The sequence below is a fragment of the Chelonia mydas genome, chromosome 7, assembly GCF_015237465.2.
Source record: "Chelonia mydas isolate rCheMyd1 chromosome 7, rCheMyd1.pri.v2, whole genome shotgun sequence".
Classification (NCBI taxonomy): domain Eukaryota; kingdom Metazoa; phylum Chordata; order Testudines; family Cheloniidae; genus Chelonia; species Chelonia mydas.
The window spans coordinates 24,687,299-24,709,989 of record NC_057853.1 but is presented as its reverse complement, the minus strand read 5'-3'; the positions used below and the strand labels follow the sequence as shown (position 1 = coordinate 24,709,989).

General features: G+C 38.6%; 1 protein-coding gene across 13 annotated transcripts in view; it reads right to left on the bottom strand.

The window, feature by feature from the left end:
* DNAH12 (dynein axonemal heavy chain 12) overlaps nucleotides 1–22,691 on the bottom strand; it is a 174,362-nt gene that overhangs the window by 27,748 nt on the left and 123,923 nt on the right. For 12 of the 13 annotated variants that reach the window (XR_006292015.1, XR_006292016.1, XM_043550460.1 and 9 more), the window contains 12 exons: nucleotides 22,438–22,527; nucleotides 21,129–21,269; nucleotides 19,676–19,917; nucleotides 19,176–19,323; nucleotides 17,376–17,521; nucleotides 15,760–15,974; nucleotides 13,205–13,397; nucleotides 11,633–11,825; nucleotides 6,749–6,921; nucleotides 5,821–5,961; nucleotides 4,523–4,681; nucleotides 3,212–3,356 (listed from right to left, as the gene is read on the bottom strand). Coding sequence is in view for 11 of the 13 variants with exons in the window: in XM_043550460.1 (XP_043406395.1) it covers nucleotides 3,212–3,356; nucleotides 4,523–4,681; nucleotides 5,821–5,961; nucleotides 6,749–6,921; nucleotides 11,633–11,825; nucleotides 13,205–13,397; nucleotides 15,760–15,974; nucleotides 17,376–17,521; nucleotides 19,176–19,323; nucleotides 19,676–19,917; nucleotides 21,129–21,269; nucleotides 22,438–22,527 (1,986 nt within the window). In the remaining 2 variants the exon portion in view is untranslated. Of the gene's footprint in view, nucleotides 1–3,211; nucleotides 3,357–4,522; nucleotides 4,682–5,820; nucleotides 5,962–6,748; nucleotides 6,922–11,632; nucleotides 11,826–13,204; nucleotides 13,398–15,759; nucleotides 15,975–17,375; nucleotides 17,522–19,175; nucleotides 19,324–19,675; nucleotides 19,918–21,128; nucleotides 21,270–22,437; nucleotides 22,528–22,691 lie in introns of those variants that run through there. The other variant, XM_043550470.1, reaches the window with a different exon arrangement.

Genomic DNA, 22,691 nt, shown 5'->3' with positions numbered 1-22,691 from the left:
ATATCAAATGCATTGTATAAATAGATTTAAGACTTTATTTCTAATTACTGAGTAACTTAATAGGAAAAGAAAACACATTGCCATTGGAAAAAGGTGATAACATTTGTATTTACAAGAAATACACCTTCAGGTGTCTCAGAGCTGATAGAAAACAAACAAAAGGCAGTATTTCTTCACACAACACACAGTCAACCTGTGGAACTCATTGCCAGGGGATGTTGTGAATGCCGAAACCTTGATACCTCCATTGCCCCCATCACCACACAGACATGAATGGATTTAGCCTAGGAGGCAGGGAAGTATCAGCCCCATTTGGAAGGTGGGATCTAGGGCACCCAGAGGTGAAGTGATTTTCCCACGGCTATGCAGGGAGTCTATGGCAGAGCAGAGAATCAAAGCCAGAACATCTGAGCCCCAGGCCTGTGCCCGAACCACTAGGCAACCCTTCCTACATTGAGGAGGGGAAACCTCCTGTGCCTCTTGAGTGAGTGGGTTGGGGCAGGCACTAGACAGAGCCACCAGGAGGTGGGGAGCAGGGGCAGGCCCTTGGGGGTGTAGTGGGGGTAGGGCCTTGGGAGAGGGGGCAGAGTCAGGGTGGGGCACCCGCCAGCAAAACCAAAGGTCAGCACCTATGCACACACATCATAAGAATAGTCCTTGGAGAGTAAACAAGATACCTCCTTAATATGTTTGGAGACTGATTAAGAATTTCTTAGTGATAATTTCCTTTCTGTTAGCAGTGTCTCCCACAATTCTAGCTGTCTGGTCTGTTTTCCTTTCTCAGCAGTTCACAGAGGCGGATCAGCTTTTTGGTATTGCATGGTCTGGCCATGACTCCTCTGCTCCCATTTTCTAACACATTACTTCCCAAGCTGTAAAACTTGCATAACTTTGCTAACACATATTCCAAAGATATTAACTATGTACATTAGATGAAGGAATATTGCCATATGGCAATGATTCCACTCAATATTTGACACTTGACTCATAAGTAACTCAGGATGACTAGAATTTTGGGAGTCACTGCTAGCAGAAAGTAAATTATTGGCAAGAAACTTTCAATTCTGCAGCTCAGCATCTCCTACAATTCTGGATGTCTGGGAAAAGCTGTAGGGAGGATTATGAAACAAAAGTTCAGTAGGAAAGAAGTAGTCCCTTTTTTGTAAGCTTGCTCAAAAGTCTATATTATTTCTGTGACTCCACCTGCGGCACCTTCCTGCCAAAGACAGAAAGTCCACCTTGCAGTACTTAATGAAGGCGTTAGCTGTGGACCAAGTGGCTGCTTTGCAAATTTCCAAAATGGATGCACTTGCTTGCTCTGCACATGAGGTTACTAAGGATCTTGTAGTGTGTGCCTTGATCCCTTCTAGGACAGGAACCTCTGATGATCTGTAGGCTTTCACAATACATAGTCTAAACCATCTAGTGATGGAGGACTTGGAAGCTCTGAGTCCCTGGCATTTTGGGTGGAAGGGCATGAATAGAGAGCCCAATCTTTTCATGGATTCTGTACATTTGAGACAGATTTTCAATGCTCTTCTGACATCTAAGGTGTGTGATGCCTTTTCAGTTGGATGTTGTGGTTTTGGACAGAATGAAGGAAGCATAACCTCTTGGGAAGTGTGGAAGGAGGAATATTCTTTAGGAAGAAAGGATTCTGTTGTCCGGAGCACCACCTGGTCCTCTTGGAACAAGCAATAAGGCTTCGGTATAGATAAGGCTGCCCTCTCCGACACTCACCTGGTCGATGTGACAGCTACTAGGAAACAAGTCTTAATGGATAAATAAAAGGCTGACACAGAAGTCAAAGGCTCGAAGGGATGGCTTTTCAGGAAGAATGGCATGACTAATGATATGGCTAATCGGACTGCTTGAAGGAATCTGGTTATCTGTGGGATGTCTGCCAGGGACCCCAAGGATCCTGCAAATAGCATGCTACTGAGAGTGGACACCTGACGTATAATGGTACTGGAGAAAGTCCAAAATGGATGAAATTCCTGATTTTCTGAAATTTGCATTGTGTTCTTGGCACCAGTTATTGAATCTGGACCAGAAGGAGGAGTCCATTTTTAGTGTCAATACTCTCCTAGACAGAAGCAATGCCTTAATGAAAAGGCAGAAGCAGAATGGAGCAGGGCAGGAACAAGGCAGGAGTAAGGTCTGCCAAAGCAATTGGCTAAGATCTTTCTCATTGCACGGACAACTTCCTGGTGTCCCCTTAAGTAGTGTGTCTGGACCAATCAGGATGCCGGGAGCACTGTCAATCAGGCCCTCTGTGGGCAGCATATCCTGTGGTGCTTGGGCCCACAAAGCTCATAATCTGTCAACTGCTGCTTTACCACAGCTGTTCAGTGGTGGTATGAATGTGGTGGTCGCTCAGGGACGAGCAGACCAAGGTTCTAGACCCATGGATCCTCACAAGGCTGATTTTTGAGAAAGGTGGTTGAGAGCAGGAGATTGAGCCAGAGCTCACCACAGCATCCCTGGGCAAAGAGCATTCATGTCCAGCTTGGTCTTGCTTTCCTGGATCCACAGCTGGCCTCAATGAATGGTCAGGAAGAAAAGGCTTGAAGCAAGCCTCCTTAGCCATCTGCACCCTTTTTTAAAAGGACTGACAGATAGAACATTTTTCAGGTATGCACCCCTCCGCAAGGCAAAAAAAAAGCTCATGTAACTGTCTTTAAGCAATATATCTGCTTCACAGGAAGAGCAGTTCTTGAAGCTGGGAAACTTCAGTTCAGTCATGGCTAACTCATGGTACCATGAAAATATTTTCACCAAATGAAGAAAAAATAACTATATTACTATTAGCCAGTTGGCAAAACTATACTATGTACACTAAATCCAACCTAATCCTAAAACTATATGCCTAAAAACTATACACAAAAAGATTTGGTGATTGCACCAGGACATGGACTCTACCAAGGTCTCACAGCCACAGGCAGTAAAGAGGAACTGAGGGGCAGTTGGGCCCACTCCATCCTTTATGCCCTGGGTACAGGAGCACAAGAACACTCAGAGTGCATAAGCAGCCCCAAAACATACTGGTAGCCAAAATATCTGGCTTTCAAGGGCATGGGGCATGTGGGTACCAGGAGTGGCATACATATTGGCAAGCACTCAAAGAACATAGTAACATGTAATAATAATTATCAAAGTGTACTACATGCCAAATAACAGTATACAAACAAATGTTTCCATGTCCTTTTACCTTGTCTGATCTTAGGCACCGAAGAATGATAATCTTTTGTAGTTCATTCAACGTTTTATCCCATGGTTTTGGTAAGGGAACATTGTGAGGCTCTTTGCTGTCATAGATTTTACGCCACTCACTTGCATTTTCAGAAATATGACTCCTAGAAGAAAAAGCATAGTCTGTTATTGTAAATGCCTAGAGTTTAGGTTTTCATTAATTCACCTGATTAAATGAAGAACAAAGAAATAGTGTCATATGCAGTACAATTAATAAAATCGATTCGACATGCATTATCCCCCTCTCAACCAGCCAAAAATTGTATATTATACAACTTCTTACCTGACTTCTGCGCTGGGAAGTGGGAGGGACCACCTAAGCTGGTGTGGAGGAACAAAGCCTCCATCTGTATGGCCTGGGTCTCCCCAAGGTCTGCTTGAATCTCAGGAGATTCATGGGTTCTGGGTATTGTGAACTCCCTATTTCTTCTATATTTATGCGTGACAAACACCACTACCCAACCGAAGAATTCAAAGGAAATTCTTTGAAGAAGAATCTTGTGGAATTTTCTTCCCTGGAACACCCTCCCATAGGTTATCCCATGAGGGGAGAGAGACTGGTTCTTACATTAGTCCAGTTCCCCACCTCTTCCCCACAGTAAAACTTACATTTAAAGGAAGGAGAACTCCAAACAACTCTGGTTGTTTTGTCAGAGAATGGGGTTTGCTCCTCCATGAAATGATCTGTAGTGCCCACTCCCAAACCCCACAGATGCTCTGGGACCCACAGCAGACTCATGTGGAAGGCTTATGCCTTTGCACTGGCTCTAAAATCCTATGGTGAAATCCTGACCCTATTGAAATCAATGGCAAAACTCCCACTGACTTCAGTGGGGCCACGATTTTACCCCGGTGTCTCCTCCCTTACACCTGCAACAGAGTTCTGCTATTAGGGACTCCCCCTGGCCACAGCTGCCTCCTTTTCAAAGTAAGATTCTTCTACCAGGAAGGGACTTCACAGGGAAAGGAATACAATCCACTCCAGAAAGACAAGTTCTTTATCTGGGAATTGATTGGATTCATTCTGACAATTACTTGAATAAAACATGAAATAACCTTCTAATTAACTAACCTCCTCAGCAACTTCCTTACAAAAGAAGTACTCACTTCTGAAGCTGAGACACAATTTATGTTGTACAGGTATCAAATCACACTGATACTCAATATCACATTGATAGTCTGAAAAAGTCTCAGAAATATTGCTTAAATGTATGCAACATACTTCAGTCAATGTAGTTTTTTGTAATTTCACAATGGATTTTTACTGTACCTCAGTCCTCTAAAAGCTGAGAAATCACTTGCACGACATAGTTCGTCCCAGCTTTTATCTTGTAGCCAAGTTGGATCTGGATTCTTGTGTTTGTTCTTGAGACCCACTCCTCCAGTTAATAGGAACATAAATTCCTGTTGTTCTATCTCTTTCCTAGCCCTAAATTCAGAAGAATGCCAAAATAGTTTGTAAGTAATACACAGTTATATTAAAAATGCATTTTGACATAGTATAAAGCAAAAGCTGTTTGTTATGTATAAAGCAAAAGCTGTTATGTTCCATTTTTATTTTACAACATTCATATTGCAGTAGCATCTGAGGTTTCAGGGCCTCACTGTGTTATGCAATTTACAAACATTATAAGGAGAAATGATAAATTAAGGGTAAGGGAAGAAGGATACAATCATATGTATACAATTCACTTATTTTTACTTATAAAAAGTCTCAGCTACTGCTATCTGTGTCCCAGCCTACCCATCAATCATTGGCTGATTTCCTGTAAGTGTCATGCCAAAGATGGATCGTGAGGAAGAATGCAGAGGAGGAGATGGTTGTGGCCTTACAAATCAGCTCAAGAAGGGCCTCCCATGCATAAGGCAGAGTGGAAGACAGTGTGGATATGAAGCATAAGATGTTAGCATTCACTATAAATTCATATGGTTTACAGTTAAGCAATATAAATTAATATAGCTGGTGAGCCTGGTTATTAAAAAATGTATGCACATAATAACTGATTATGATGTTTCCAAGTAGCCATGTGTGCCTTCCTTTCTTTCTTCAATGCCCACAGACACAAACTACATTGTGCAGAAGCAGCAGCACAGCCAGTCAGCCAGAGTGGAGAGTCTAGATCACATGGTGGAAGGAAAAGCAGAGACAATGGGGAGATGGGAAAAAGAAAGGCTCCTCAAGAAAGGGGGAGTGATATGCTCCACAAAACTGCTGGAAAGACAGACCTCTTACTTGGAGAATTTTTCCTGAAACCTTATATTTAAAATGATGGCAACTGTTCACATTGTATTATTATTAGATAACATCATCCACCCCTTTGAAGGGTACCATAAAAACATAAAAGGAAGAAATTAATGAGACATTTTGAGGCCTCATCTTCTCACCCAAATCAGTGGCAAAACCACTGATTTCAATGGGAGCAAAAGCACTCACATTTCATGACTAGGCACTAAAGACTAAGTTATCACCATTTGTGTCCAAGTATTCTGTTATTTGTAAATACTTTCAATCTAAGAAAAATGATTGTCTTGCGTTATGAGATGCTAGGAAAAAAAGATGAAACTTACATGAGAAGGTTGCAGCACAGTAAAAAGGAAAACAGCAGCTTATCCTTCTCAAACAATGAGCGACATATATTGCAATATAGGTTGTATGTAAAGTGGTCATTTAAGTATCGAAGACGCTTCTCCAAAATTTTGGATTTGTTACTAAAAAAGAACATTTGTACATATATTGAGTCAGCAACTAAATAAGAAATCCAAAGCTCTTTGAAAGCTTTTGGTGGGATATAGATTAGGGCTGGAATTTTCAAAAGCACTTAAAGGAGTTAGGCAACCAACTGCATCCAAAGGAAGTTGGGCAGCTAGCTCCCTTAGGCTCCTTTGAATATCCCAGCCAAAATGATTAACTGAAATCTCAGTTGTACTCAGGTGGTGGCACGCTCACCATGCATTATGGGTTCTATTTCAAAGCCAGATTTGGAATCCTCTACAAATAACACTGCAGCAGATTAATATAGGGAGTGCTGTCCTTTGTATGACATATTAAGGAGAGTGCTTGTGGTGGGAGAGCTGTCCACTTGGAAGCTAAGAATCATATTGCTTCTCTTAATAAAAGATGTTTTGTGTTTGGGGAGTCTGTGTTTAAAAAGGGAAGAGTCAGTGGCTGATGGTTCCTCGCCACAACTTGGACCTATCTGATCTGCATATTAGGGGAGCTGAGCCCATCCTAGCTGCACTGTGGGCAATCAGTTCAGAGACTTACTAATACTGGTTTCTATAAAACTACAGGTGCAAAAATACAGATGCTGATATTTGCTGGACCAAATTTGTAACACCAAAATTAGAGATAATTTCTAAAAACTTGGGCCTCAGTGAGACAAAACAGAAGTGGAAAGCCTAATTTAGTGAGGTAAATGCTTTAAATGGAGGGAACTGTTGATCAGAAGAGAAATAAAGAGATATACGGTATTTTGGCTCAGAAATAAGTACTTACCTGTCATGAATAGAGTTGATATAGAGATTAACAAACCAACTGAGAGAGTATTGGTACATGGGGTCGATGTTAGCTAGGTCTGCAATACTAAAGAAGAGCACCGATGAATGCTTTGCAATTGGTCTATAACCTTCTCGTGATTCTGCTATTTTTATTTCTGTTTTCTCAGCAACCTAAACAAAAGGACAAATATTGTAAAAGATTTTCTCTTCATATTTTCCTTTCTTCATAAAGAATGTATTAGTATATATTATCATTATTAAAAATAAATGTATATGACACTTCATAAGCATAGAGTAAGACACCTTCCATGCTCCAAAATACTTACAGTCTCAGGCCCTAACCCTCAATTGAGCCCTGGGTGGGTGGAACCCAGCACTCTCACAAAGACCCCTTGATTTCACGATCTTCCCCCACAGAGTTTATTGCAGTACTGGGGCCTAAGGTAGTCAAGACCAAAACAAAACCAGGCACAACCGGTCAGGCTTGTCCCTCTGCATCAGGTGTGTTAGACTTCACCATTAATGCCCGGAAATATGACTGGATTTCAAATTGCTCACGTATAATCATTCCAGCAGAAGATATTTAACAATATATTTGCCTTTTATCAAATATATTATATGAAATTAAATAACTTAGAATATAGCTAACATAAAGAGCGAAGGATTGTTTCTTACTTGTAAGTATATATTATAGTATTAATGTAGCTAGGTGCTAACAAATGGAGTATAAGGACAATAACAGATAAAACACAGAATCACTGATATTTTATTGCTGTAAAGTCTTTGACAATTCAGAGATGTCTAGTTACCACCAGTGCATACTTAACTCTCATTGTTATCAAAGAGAATTATGTACACATATGGAAGGGAAGTTATTTTTCATAAATATGTTACCAAAACAAAGTTTACAGCTGTAGTTCTCTGTGGTCTAGATACCTGTAAGTCTGTCAGCTTTTTGAAAATACCCCATTTCTCTATTATGTATTTCTTAAGCACATCACAAGGATGAATTCCAATGCAGCAAAAAACATTAATATAACTGAAAAAAGGAGAGTATATTCTAAAGATTGGAATGTTTTTTCCTCCACCTATTTGCTCCCTGCACATATTTGAATAGGTCTGTTCAAGTATAATGGAAAAGTTTAGGTAACTGAGTAAAATATTATAGGACATTTATTAGTAGGTCACCATGCAAGGAAACATACCTTGTGCCTTAAACATAAAATATGGAATTTATTAGGTTCCTTCTGAAAGCAACTGTTACTGAGAAGCCAACCCTTCTCTCCTACATGAGCCTTAGTGAGAATTCTGTCTGAATCTCTTTATAGCTTTGCCACTCTACCTTTCTTTATGAAGTAATTTAGTCAGAGAGCACTACTGGATTTATGTTAACAGGCTGGCCTAGAAGTGCCACACTGCATGCCACTAAAGCAAAGTAACTGCATGATAATTTAGTGCTTACTTGCACTGTATAGATAGATACCAAAAGCTTAACCTGACTCTATAAGCAGACAGTCTTCAGGCCACGGAAGAGGAAATCACTCTCTGATATAAATAGAGCACTTGCCTTAGCAATTTTTACAGACTCCATGTTTTACAAAGAACTGCCAATGTGAAAGGTGAAGACACCAGGAACAGGGGTGGAAACAAGTAATTTCTCAGGACAGGAAGAAATCTTCACTACTGTCACTGGCGTAATGTACTTCCTATTTCTTGCTTAAGTATATGATCCTACACAAGTCCTAAGGAAAATCTACTAATTGTGCAAAACCCTCCTTTCATAAAAAAGATTAAACACATTGAGCCACAAATATCATATCAAAGTGACATTACAGACCTTACAAAAACAAAAGAGCAAGGAAATTCAGACTTGAGGATAAAACATCACCTGTAACCTCACACCTGCATGAAACGAGGGTGCTTCAGAACACAAAGTGTTTTAAAAGATTGTTTTCAGATACATCTAGATTACTTTAGAACAATAGGGCTCTAACAGATGACTGTGAACCAGATTGTTCTCCCCAGTTTCTAATGCATCTTAGGTGCTTAGGGCTTAGCTACATGGGGAAACTGATCCGCAGAATGGTAATGGTATACTTATACTGCTGTAGTTATGCCAGGATAACTCCCCATATGGAGATACTATTCTGAAATAAGAAAAGGAGTACTTGTGGCACCTTAGAGACTAACAAATTTATTTGAGCGTAAGCTTTCATGAGCTACAGCTCACTTCATCGGACGTATTCAGTGGAAAATACAGTGGGGAGATTTATATACATAGAGAACATAAAACAATGGGTGTTACCATACACACTGTAACGAGAGTGATCACTTAAGGTGAGCTATTACCAGCAGGAGAGCAGGGGGGAAAAAACCTTTTGCAGTGATAATCAAGGTGGGCCATTTCCAGCAGTTGACAAGAACGTCTGAGGAACAGTGTGGGGTGGAGGGGGGGAATAAACATGGGGAAATAATTTTACTTTGTGTAATGACCCATCCACTCCCAGTCTCTATTCAAGCCTAAGTTAATTGTATCCAGTTTGCAAATTAATTCCAATTCAGCAGTCGCTCGCTGGAGTCTGTTTTTGAAGTGTTTTTGTTGAAGAATTGCAACTTTTAGGTCTGTAATCGAGTGACCAAAGAGACTGAAGTGTTCTCCTACTGATTTTTGAATGTTATAATTCTTGACGTCTGATTTGTGTCCATTTATGATTTTACATAGAGACTGTCCAGTTTATTCCAGTTTAAATACTCTGCTTTGACATGTTATAACAGGGAGTTCACCAGCATATCTATTCTGGTATGATTATACTGCTATAATGCTTTTGGTCAAATTTTTCATATAGACAAGTGATAAGCCAGGGGTTGTTGAGGGGAAAACCTTTCTGGCTCCATGGTACTTTTTATCCACTACTCCAAACCTAAACGAGTCCTACTGTGCAGGTTCTGAAGAAATTAGCCTAATTGATTTAGGAGGAGGAGGCCAGGGGCAGGACAGTTGAGACTGGGAGAATACCACTATCTGTTGCTGTCATAAATATAAAGGGAAGGGTAAACACCTTTAAAATCCCTCCTGGCCAGAGGAAAAACCCTTTCACCTGTGAAGGGTTGAGAAGCTAGGATAACCTCACTGGCACCTGACCAAAATGACCAATGAGGAGACAAGATACTTTCAAAGCTGGACAGGGGGAGAAACTAAGGTTCTCTTGGTCTGTGTGTTGCTTTTGCCAGGACCAGAGCAGGAATGCAGGTCAGATCTCCTGTAAAAGGCTAATAAGCAATCTAGTTAGATATGCGTTAGATTCTGTTTTGTTTAAATGGCTGATAAAATAAGGGTTGTGCTGAATGGAATGTATATTCCTGTTTTTGTGTCTTTTTGTAACTTAAGGTTTTGCCTAGAGGGATTCTCTATGTTTTGAATCTGATGACCCTGTAAGGTATTTACCATCCTGATTTTACAGAGGTGATTCTTTTACTTTTTCTTCAATTAAAATTCTTCTTTTAAGAACCTGATTGCTTTTTCATTGTTCTTAAGATCCAAGGGTTTGGGTCTGTGTTCACCTATGCAAATTGGTGAGGATTTTTATCAAGCCTTCCCCAGGAAAGGGGGTGTAGGGTTTGGGAGGATTTTGGGGGGAAAGTGGGCTCTTTTCCTGTTATATATTTGTTAGACGCTTGGTGGTGGCAGCAATAAAGTCCAAGGGCAAAAGGTAAAATAGTTTGTACCTTGGGGAAGTTTTAACCTAAGCTGGTAAAAATAAGCTTAGGGGGTTTCTCATGCAGGTCCCCACATCTGTACCCTAGAGTTCAGAATGGGGAAGGAACCTTGAGAGTTGCACTTTCCCAATCCCTCCTTAAATGGGGAATCCCTGCATTATATGATGCAGATTATCTTCACAGTGGACCCTCCCAAAAATGCTGTTCAAGAGCCGTGGAAGGTAAGAAGGTATTGCAGCATGTCACTTTCTGCCCAGAAGGCCTTATTTCAGGAGATCTGTAAATGCAGAGGCAAATGTAGGCTACCATTTTCCTAGCATGGTACACCGCCCACTAACAAGATAATTCAGCGAAAACTCAAATAATTGGCAGTCAAGATGTTTCTTGTCCCATATGCAGGTTTTTCCAATTGGGGGACAATCTGGCCCACTATGCTTACCCATATATAACATTTCCCATCTTCAGTGTACCACACAAATATTAATTAATCCACCCAGCCTCCTCAATGATGTCCTAAAGGTAAGTACTTGTGGCACCTTAGAGACTAACCAATTTATTTGAGCATAAGTTTAAGCTTATGCTCAAATAAACTGGTTAGTCTCTAAGGTGCCACAAGTACTCCTTTTCTTTTTGTGAATACAGACTAACACGGCTGTTACTCTGAAACCTAAAGGTAAGTATTATTATTCTCATTTTATATGTGGGAAAATTAACACAGAGACAGGTTAACTAACTCACACGAGGCCATGCAGTGAGTCAGAGGCATTTACAGTATTAGAACTTGGAGTTTCTGGCTCCCAGTCCCATATGCAGGTTAGACCATTACTGTCTCCCTTAAAAGACTGGCTTTTGTTCATTTAAAAATTAGACCCTTACAACTACGTTAATATAGGGCCAAATCCCGAAGGCCTTACCTCTTACTCAGTCCTTATTCAGGCACAACTGCCTTTGAAGATGGATGTTTTGCCTAAGTAAGGACTGATCTAACCATGAACGAGGATTTCAGCGTTTCCTCAACAGTTTTTCTTTTTCTTATAAATTGATCTTTTTCATTCATAAGCATAGAATTTTGCTTCTAATTCACAGTCTTCCTGGCAGAAAGCAAGCTTTTAGGTTTTGTACACAATAACCACTGAATTTGAAAACAAAATCTAACATTGCTTACCTGTTGTTTCTTAGTGATCTCATTAGACATTATTTTAGCAGAATCCAAGACCATGATAGCACTCTCATCTTCCAAAATGTTCCCTTCGGAAGACTGTAAGGTTTCTAAAATTTTCTTCTCAATTTCCTTTAGTTGTTTTTTATTGGCCGCAGACTGAAGGATGAGAGCATTCCTCTCGTCTTCTAATTCTGGTCTAAAAACCAAAACATATACCCAAAGTTTACCTTTTATGCTAGTATTGTTACATATTCAGTTACCTGCATGTAGTTAATCCATATTTGAAAAATCAATATTTATATAAAGTAGATCACATTGTTCATGTTATATGATCATGTAATATTAGTGTCACAGAAACCTTACCTCTTGATTTTGGTAGGTTTGTGTCAGGATCTTAGCATTCCATTAATGCAGTTTTTACCACTGAGCTACACAGTTATACTGGAACTACATTAGTGCCAATCCTCTCTATTTTAGCAAGACACTAAGGCCAACACTTTCAAACCTGGGTGCCTAAAGTTAAGCTCTTGGGGGTCAAATTCTATGCTTACACCCAGAGCTTTCCCACTAACATCAATAGGGTTGCACAGGATTTCAGTCACCACAGAATTTGGCCCCTAAAGCCTTGACTCGATTCAGAGCTCAGCTCCTGAAAATCAGGCCACTTATTTAGATGCCTACATATGGACTTAGGTGCAAAACTTTAGGTTAATTTTATGTTTGAAAATGTTTGCCTAAAATTTTATATCCAGACTTCTGAAAATGTCAGTTAATCCGAATTTTTAATTACTATACAGGTAATTCTTGTTTTTGAGTAAATATTATATAGCTTATGTATGCATGAGTTTGTGATGTGGAACTTACATTAAATGTATTAAGATTTTTTTAGCAAGTGAATCTAGTATATTTGAGTGGACAGTTCTGTGTTCATTTGAATGATCAGAAACCCAGGAAATCCAATTTAATCTGTCTCTATTTTGAGTTTAGACAAGAACTAGGAACAGTTTCAGAGCCACCATGTCCTTTCTTCATTGAAAAGTAAAAATGCAGTCTAATAATCCAATATCCACATTGGCATGTGCAAAATCAATGGGCTGGATTGCCAGGAAGCCATATCAGAAAACAAATAATCATGAAAAGAAAAGGAGTACTTGTGGCACCTTAGAGACTAACCAATTTATTTGAGCATAAGCTTTCATGAGCTACAGCTCACTTCATCGGATGCATCCGATAAATTGGTTAGTCTCTAAGGTGCCACAAGTACTCCTTTTCTTTTTGCGAATACAGACTAACACGGCTGTTACTCTGAAATAATCATGGTTGCTCTGTGATAATGTTAAAAAACAAAACACTTTTCCAATATCTCAGATGACTCACACATACTATCGTGATGGACCCCCTAGAAATATCTTAAATAAGACAGCTAGAATACCAGTATTGTTTATAGTTGTTATGAAAAAACATTTAGAATCACTAACAATTGCCCCATTTTATTACGAATATTTCTCTTAATTGCTTCCAAAATCTCCTGTTTAGAATATTTCATTTGCCTATTTGCAATAAACAAACACATACCTCTCTTTTGCAACAACAATACCTAGTAGCTGGTCTTCAAGTCCCTCTGGTGTTATCATAAAGTTGAGTAAAGAAACTTTTGTAGCCAGTTCAGGCATATAATGTGGATTTCTTAGTTTTGTTGTAATAAAAAATTTGAAATCACTGGAATACTCAATAATTGTCTCACCAAGCCTGATGCAATCCATGCCCCCTAAAGTTCAGAAGACAAACATTTGTGCATGTGACTCTGTTCTTTGTTAATAAACGTGTACTGGTTTTCACCAAGACAGATTACAGTGCTGTATTGTTATAAAGGAACTGATCCTGACTCATAACCCTCCCATGCATGTACACTTTCTCCTTGAGGACAGCTTACTTGGTAACTACTGTGCGTATCCAGTGACAGGGGCTGGATGATACAGGGGAAAGTTCTTCAAAGGGGGGTTGGGGTTTAGGGTCACCTATTGTTAACCTGCAAATCAAAATAGGACTGGCAGAGTCCTGAGGAGAATATGAGTAGCTGAAAGGCTGGCAGTGTACAAGGGCTGACACACAGATTCCACTAGACAAACTCCCTCACACTAGGGTGGTAACAAAGTGACCCACAATCCAGGGCGTCCCAAGAAAACATCACAATGTAAGTTATATATTTGCTTACCTCAATTATTTATGCAAAAAATATTACTTTTGTGATCAAGTAAAAGCAAAAGTCTTGTTAAGAGCAAATCAAGTAACCTCAAATAGTAAGAGCTGGAAACAAGGTGAGTCCTGGCCCCATATAAGTCAATGTTAAAACTACCACTCACTTTAGTGGAGCCAGGATTTCATCCATAGTCGGTAAAAATAATTGAGTGGGTCACACACTTATGCCCTTCCTTTACTGTGTACATATAAAATTGGAAAAGGTACAGGTTTTGTGTGGTTGTTTTCAAATTTCATATTCTTGTTTCACAGTAGCTCAAACCAATTCATGTATTAAAACAAGATAACAAGATCCATACATAGCATATCAAGCAAGCATATAATCTTATTTGAGCTTAACCCAAACTCTCCTATGCTTTTTGCTACCACCTGTCATGATTTGTATAATTTTAGACTAAAATTTCCCTGGAAGATCTTTTATTTGTCTGTAAAATGTCACACACACCTGTGGCCCTGTACAAATATTTACAAAATAAATGCGCCACCAGCATCTGTTGCAACAAACACATATGGGGCAGGTTGTTCGTGGCTCAACCTTTAGAGACTCAGGAGATTGCTACAGCCCTATTCCCCTCTAGTTATTCCCAGTCTGATCAGCTCTCTCTAAAAGAGCAGAATATCTTCAGGGACAGACCATCCATTTCCTATCTTCCACTCAAGTAGAGTGGGGATCTTTAAAGGGTGGCCACACATCCCAGACATCTTCCTCTTATCCATGGGAAGGCTGCTCACAGTCTGACTCCTACACCTCCAAATATTAGAGGATCCTTAAAGGAAGTGTCTTATAGAGCTCCATGCATGAGTTTCCTCCATATGAAGGCTCTGCATTCTTATCTCCAACAGCAGGTATCTTAGGAGAGAAACCAATTCACAGCCACCTGCTCTCTGTAGTAGCAGACCGTGTTGAGCCCTGCTGTTGCCTATTCAGAGAATCGTAGAACCATAGAATATCAGGGTTGGAAGGGACCTCAGGAGGTCATCTAGTCCAACCCCCTGCTCAAAGCAGGACCAATCCCCAAATAAATCATCCCAGCCAGGGCTTTGTCAAGCCTGACCTTATTTTGAATACGGTTCCAATAATTAATGCCCACAGCACACTGTGCAGTTCCAAAACCCAAGTGTGTATGAGATTTGAGATTTCCCAGGTCCAGTGTAGTTAGAACTGGTCAAAAAAATCAGACCTTTTCTACCATGACAAACTTTGACATGAAACAATTTTTTTCATTTAGTTTTGAATGAATGTTTTGTTTCAATTTTCTTTTTGAAAACTAAACAAGAAAATTCAGTGTTCAGGTCCCTCTACCGACTCTTTTTCTCTCACTTCTTTACTTTTCGCCCCTTTTATCACTTGGAAAAGAAAGGATATATTTTTTGAAAAAGGAGATTTCCACCTTAAACCTGGACCTTTTCTTCATCATCATATGACTTTGAGAAGATAATACTTGCATGAAAAATGTGCAACTTTTGCAAAATACTATGATAACTCTTCTTAACTTAGAATGTAATGCAATAAATAATACATCCTACTAAGTTAAAACATATTTTATAAATAAGATATCTAGCCTTACACAGTATAACACTTCAGAAAAAATATATTCCGCGTCAATGGGAGTTTTAATGGGAGTCTTTGCAGGATCAAACCTACTATATTTAAATATATCACCGCTGCATAGTGAAGTTTTCAAGTAAGAAATCTATAATGTGACATTTGTGAACTTTATTAAAAAGTAAAAATCAGCTTAAGAAGGCTACCTTCCTCTGATCATAAGCAGCAAAAGTAAAGAAAGAAGAAAAATATTAGCTGATATAACACTTCGCTAGATGAGCATTAATGTTGCATACTTCTGGGCTCATAACAAATTTTCTTGTACCTTGTTTAAAGGTTTGTCTAAGCAGCAGGGGTTCCAGTGATGGGTCTAGTTCTTCCCCAACATTTTCTAGCAGAAGTGGAGTCCCAAACTGAATGCAGTTCTCCAAAGTTCTCATGTAGTCTGTATCTGTGAACTTGATAACACTCAATTGGTTTTCTTTCTCTGAGTTCTTTATCCATTTATTGGCTTGACCCTGGGGATCAATCATTAATGGCCTAGAATGTATAGTACAAAGAACTTGCTCAGTACACATGACTTTTTGTAAATTTGAAATTATTTCTGCTGTGGACTAGCTGGAAAAAAGAGACACATGATACTTTATGGCTGTATTATTTTAAGATATAAACGTCCACTGGCTGAATATTACAGTCACAATTTGAACAGAAATATCAGAATTCTTTTAAAAGCCATGAAGATGATGTTTATGATTTTTTTCAAAAGACACAGATCAGCATTCAGAACTTTTTTGACAGCTTCATTGTATTTCTCCTTTCGAATTCTGATTTTTTAGAATTTTTTATTATATGTGAGTTTTGCAATAATTTTTGTTTTTTACAATAACTACCAGCAATTTGAGACTAATAGGGCTGATACCTCGAATGGCGTAAGTGGATGTAGTTCCTTTCAATGGAGCTGTACTCACTTGCACTAACTGAAGATATGGGTCTATATATATATATATATTATATTTTTTTTTTGCAAGGAAGCAAAAGCTTTTAGCACAAAAGCTGTCAGACAGGTTTAGTGTATCCCGTGGTAGGCTGTTCGAGTTTCAATGGAGGATCACTGAAGGGATAAAAATAGTATCTGAGTGTCTTTCTTCCTGTAGCCAACATTCAGGTTCCAGAACAGAATTAATAATGAATGTTATTATTGAAATTTGTAATGTTTTTCTTACTGATTGAAATTCACTCCTGTGCAGAGGGCCATCCCAATGCTTCCACAGCATTTAAGGGGGATTTAAGTCCTCAAAATAAGGCTTAGATTGGACTTTGATAACAAAGCTGGCCCTCTGTGCTGGCCCTCTGCACAGAAGGCAATTTCATCCAATACACTAGTCTCTAAAACATGACAAAGAGCAAAGCTGAAGTTGACTGTGGTAGCAATAGGACCTTGAAATGTGTGTATAACCTGACTCACACTTTTTCTATATTGTGGTTTATATATTTAATGGCTCACACAAGAAAAATATTTATTAAAACTGTTATCAAAAATGCCCTTCTGCCCTCTATGTTTCTACAACTGCAAAAAAGAATAAATTACCAGACTTATACCAATCTGTGTTATAAGTTAATAGTTTTGCAATGTGAAGTCATTGTACACAACAGACATTGGAAAACAGTGGATAATCCGGAAGTAAGTTTAATCACAATATAAAATTCAACAACTGAATTTAAAGATGAAAAAAATATCTGTAATATTCTGGAAGGAAAACTTTTAACCACTGGAAACACTGGGTCTCATCCTGTGCGGAACAAAGCCTCCTCAAGTTCCACTGAAGGGTTTGGGAGGGGAAGGGTATGCAGCACCTTTCTGTTTCTAGTATACAGACTAAATTTGATTTAGTCTGAAATCTCGGTTTGTTTTAGCAAATTATTAGCTTCTTTGTTACCTACCAGCGCCTGGAGTTATCAACAATCACACCATTGTCGACCGAAAAGTTGTCTGTTGGTAATCCAGCAATATTCCAGGCTCTGATTTTTATTGGGTCACCAAGGGTCTTACTCAAAGAGAAGTTCTCAGAACAAGGAATATTTTTGTCCTGCAAGAAAAAATAAATCTTTATTCTTTATTTCTTTAAATTTTGTTAAAATACTGCTTCAGTTAAAAGTATTAATTTATTCACAACTTGCTTTAAAAATTGGCTTTTGTTCAAGGAGAGAAAATCATGGGGGGAAAAATTCACGTTTGCAGAAAATGGAAAGATTTTCCCAATTTTGTGGTGACTTTCCCCAATTTTGGCTGAGATTTTGTGGGATTTTTCTCTAGTTGTTTTTTTTTTGCCCCCAGTTCTGAAGGTATTCTTTTTTACCCTTTTGTAATATGTTGTGTGATGATAACTTACACACTGCTGTGTAGTGGGAAAAACAGAAAGATCTGGAAATCTTTAAATTGCAAGAAAATGTTCCCAACTTTTGTTTATTTATTCTGTGTTTACATTTCCAATTAATACAACGCACTTTTCCAATGCCGGTCAGTCACATATTACTTCATCGCTACTTACTTACCTAAATCAAGTCTATGGTGCAACTGTCTCTTTAAAAAAAGCAAAAGCAGGTACTGTGCAGCAATAATTTCTTAAGTAAAGCCCCAGCTATCCAAATATATGTGCTAGTACAGACCTCTGCACCCATGAGGAACACCACTGACTTCAGTGGAACAATGGGATTCTATACAGATACATAGGTCAAAATTAGTGCATCTATTTGCAGGATTGGGACCTAGCAGCAGCTAGGGCTAGCAACATCCAACAACAAAATGGAAGTTGAAAGGCCCTGATCTTGCAAAGGGAACATTCTGGTCCTGTGTTAGCCCTATTGGTCCCTTTGCAGCCTAAGTCTTTATCTTCCACCTTGCCATCCACCATACTTCAGGTTCCAGTACTGCAAACAGATGCCTTATGGAGTCCGACTGAAATCAGTGGGATGCTGTATGAGAGTAAGGGTCCATCTGAGCAAATCCCTTTGCAGAATCAGGGCCTTACATTGTGACTTGATATTTCGTTCTGCAAGTATGCAAGCCCTTTTCATGCAACCACTTTTAAAATGTTTTAAAGGGAAGAAGCACAGTTTAACTATGCTTAACATGTTTGCATCCACACTACAAACTTAAAAAATGTTTCATATTTATCCATTCAAAACTTAGGTTTGGAAACACAGTAAAGGAGCACCATCTCAAACACGGTAGTGTTTAAAATGGTTTATTTAAATGGTTTACTTGAAAGGCTTTAGTTGGGGACAGGGCTAGTATCAGGATAGCTAAATTTGAAAAAATTCTTTTGGTTTGTGCTTGGGTTGGACAGACTAGTTAGCACTGTGCCATCCATCTTTAATGTAGCTGCACTTTAGTTTGTAAAGTGATTGCTTTATTTATTTAAGGCCAATTTCTGAAGTCCTCTCAATCATTACTTAGTCTTTACTCACATGAAACTCTCACTGAAGTCAATGGGTCAACATGAGATCATTTCTGGTACACCAGTGTAAACCTTGAGTAAATCCACTGAATTCAGTGAATTACTCCAGATTTACAAAAGTGTAAATCAGCAAAATTTAGACCACTCACTTTAATATGATTTTTTACTAAGTAGACACCAAGTGAAAAATCAGAAATTTCAGGATTTGGCCCACAGATTGTAAAGTACTTTGGGATCTACTGGGATGAAAGATATTATTTAAATCTAAGATAAACTTTCTAACCTTGCACAACTTGCTCCAGTCTTTAGTACACTCTTGTCGAAAGGCACTAGTGAAAGCACCCAAATAAGCTATCACTCCAGCTGATATCAGAACATCTCCTGTCAAATTATCATATGTATTTTGAAGATCATTTGCAGCATTACACCATCTATGGATAAGCAAAGATACCATATAAAATTCCTCTATATTGGTAGCATTAACAGAGTATATCATCAACACAAGAAGTGTTTTCCCTTTATGTTAAAGGTGAATTGCAAATAAATAATTAAAACATTGTGTTTGTGCCCTTGGATGTTGCTTTGAAGACTGCCTCAAATGTTTTGGTGAGTATTTTTTAGTCACAATATTGGGTCCTTTGACGATCTTTGAAGGACCTGATTGCCCCAGTCCCCAAATGAGGATACAGGGATGCAAAAGTTTAAGGCTCAGAGAACTAAAGCTCAGGTTTTGTCTCTACTTTTGGATGCATGTTCGAATGAGCATTTGTATTTACATCTGACCTTGATTTTTCTCCACCCAGTCCTCCAATCAGCTTCTCTGCTCTTTCTAGTTTCTTAGCACACAGATCCACCTGGAATTCTAGACGAGCCTTTTCTTCAGTTTTCTCAACAAAGGTTTGTTGCAATTTTGCCAAATGATTCTCCACTGCTGCAAGTTCAGCTCTCTTCTGATTCAGTAATGCCATAGTTTCTGCTAAGGACTGCTGGGCCTCCCCTAGACGAGCTTTTTTGGGAGCAACCACCTGTTCAATTACAATTAATGCAGGGATGCTAAATCCATATAGTTTACTGATGTATAAAGTTCTGTATGTAACACTTTGGATCAATATTCCAAGGTAAGGAGGAGCATATTTTATTATATTAATATTTGTGAAAACGAATAGGGAGGTGGGTCCTAATATACTAAATGCACTATGTTTTTTGAGAATGAAGCTTAGGAAGCATAGCCAACTAACAGTGTATATTCATTCTAAATTACTTGAATAAAAAATTAAAATTAAACTGGCTCAGAATCTTGTTGTATTAAATTAATAAATCAAGTTGCATTACCGAGGCAGAAAACATACTGTATTGATGCTTGCCATAAATTTGTGTCCAACGTTGGACACCTTATATTGTTATTATAGCAGCAATGCTAGTACCATTGATAAAGAAAATTACCGAAGTGAGATAAACAAGGATTAAAGCAGACATAATTTTTTCTCTACTTTAAAACTTAAAACAAAAAAAGACCAATACAAAAATCCCCAAAACAATATCGTTCCAAAGTACCATTCATTGGCTAAAAATAATTACTTGATTTATTATTTGATTTTCAATACCCATTTACAGATGGCAACTTAGGTTATATTGTTTGAAGGAAGAAAAAAAACATACAAATATTTTTCATGGTTTTCTAGAAGAATGAACATATTTCTGTTCTATTTAGTGGTGTGTGTAGCCTATGTCAGAGATTCCTCAGCTATTTAATTCTTTGGATTTCTCTGTAAGAGAAAGTCTCCTGCATGGACTCTCTCTCTCCATTCAACACCCCCTTTTTTCCTTGCTTGATTCTCAAAATATTTAATTATGTAGACCACCCACTCCCCATGGACCTCCTGGATCACAATTTTAGATATCCTTTTTTATTGTATAAGCAGAAAATAAAAGTATGATTATAGTTTTTGACAGACTTTATAGTATTTATATATATATATAGTATTTATTTTAATCTGTATGCTGCTTCAGTAAAAACATCTCTTATCTTCATCAAATCTGACAGCTATTTTCATCTTCACAGTAGTCCCAGTCCTCTGTTAAATTTGAAAATATATGTCCTAAATTTATTTTCCAATGAAGTACCTTTTATTTCAGTTTAACTGCAATCATAATAAGTAGCTTAGTCTTGCAGTCCTCGTGTGTGTAGCTTCCACTAAAGCCAACAGGAGTTTTCAGGACTGGACTCAACACATACCTTAGCAACTCTGTCATACACTTCCATAGCCATAATCCATTTACACAAACCCTCAGCTGCGGAGGATGCTTTAGCCACCTTAGGTGGATCAAACTCAGGATTAGTCAGATATTCAGAACGAATCTTCTGCATGACAGTCACCTACATGATAAAAACATTACAGCCATAGGAAAACTTTATTTATCTAAGGCCCAGTTTTGCCATCCTTACCATGCTGAACAGTACCTTAACTCCACAAGTTGATCAACTGACATCACTAAAGAATTACTCAATATGGGTAACTGTGACAGAGTCCAGCCCTAATTTGTTTCTCTGATTTTCTCACTTTCTACATTCTTACCAAGCTTCCCTTCTCGTCAGATCGCCATCCTTTGTGTCTTTCTTCAGGTCTTATTTTAAGTTGCCCCTCCTTCTGAAACAAATGCATTCCCTTTCTTCTTTTATATTCTTCCTTCGAATTTACTTATTTCAGCAAAGCTTTTTAATGATGATCCCCAAAGTTATCTTTACTGAATGAAGACTGGATCTTCAACCAGAGTATGTGAATGAATTACATTGCCTGTGCCTACTTCTGGGCCCAATCTTGTGAGATACTAAGCACTCAGCAACTTTTAAGGATCAGGCCCTTAGACAATAAGTTCCCTGCAAGCAGAGGTCATGTCTTTATATTGCGCCCTTGTACATTTCGAGGCATATAATCATACCATGTTATCCACACTGTCAGATTTAATATATATTTCAGATAAACAGTTTTTTTAAATGAAATAAAAAACCCACTGATATATTTAGTCCTTTCAAAACTAAATAAAATGTATTATGCCAGACCTGATTTTGTCATAGCTTCTCTGGTAAACATACAGGGACTGATTTAGTAAAGCTGGTACAAGGAGATGTTACTTACATATTTTGAGCTGGGTAAATCTAGGTACGGAACTTTTCACTCAGGCAGCTAGCAGGCAGTGGTACAGACATCCCCTACAGGGTACCTACTGGGGGATAACTCTAAATCCTGCTGGAATGCCATAGGAGGCACCACGGGTAGGAGCCACTGAGAGGAGGAGTTGAATCACTGTATTTCCAGTCTGCCCTGGCCCTGCACCCTTCTTGGACAGTGTCATTCACTTCTCAGATGGCACTTGCTCCTAAAAGCCCCCAGAATAACTGAGATTGCAAGCTGCTGTGTGCTGACACAATTCCCTCTTCCCCATATAGTTTATTTCCATGAAAGCCCAGGGTGAATTTACCCCTTGGTGTAATATCTTCCATACATGTTTTTGGAGGTTTCAAAAGACATTAATCAAACACTTACTGGAATGTTATCCTTGTCATACTCTCTAAGATCCTTTAAGAAATTCATGTCACCCAGAACTTTCTTGCTAGGCCCCCAGTAATCCAAGACCTACAATGGAAATTAGGGAAGAACTTTTAAAACTTTTAAACCAAAATGAATTCATAAATATCCTCTAATTAACAGACAGGCATGCATGGAAAAGAGGCGACTAAGGGAGGATATGATAGAGGTCTATAAAATCATGAGTAGTATAGAGAAAGTAAATAAGGAAG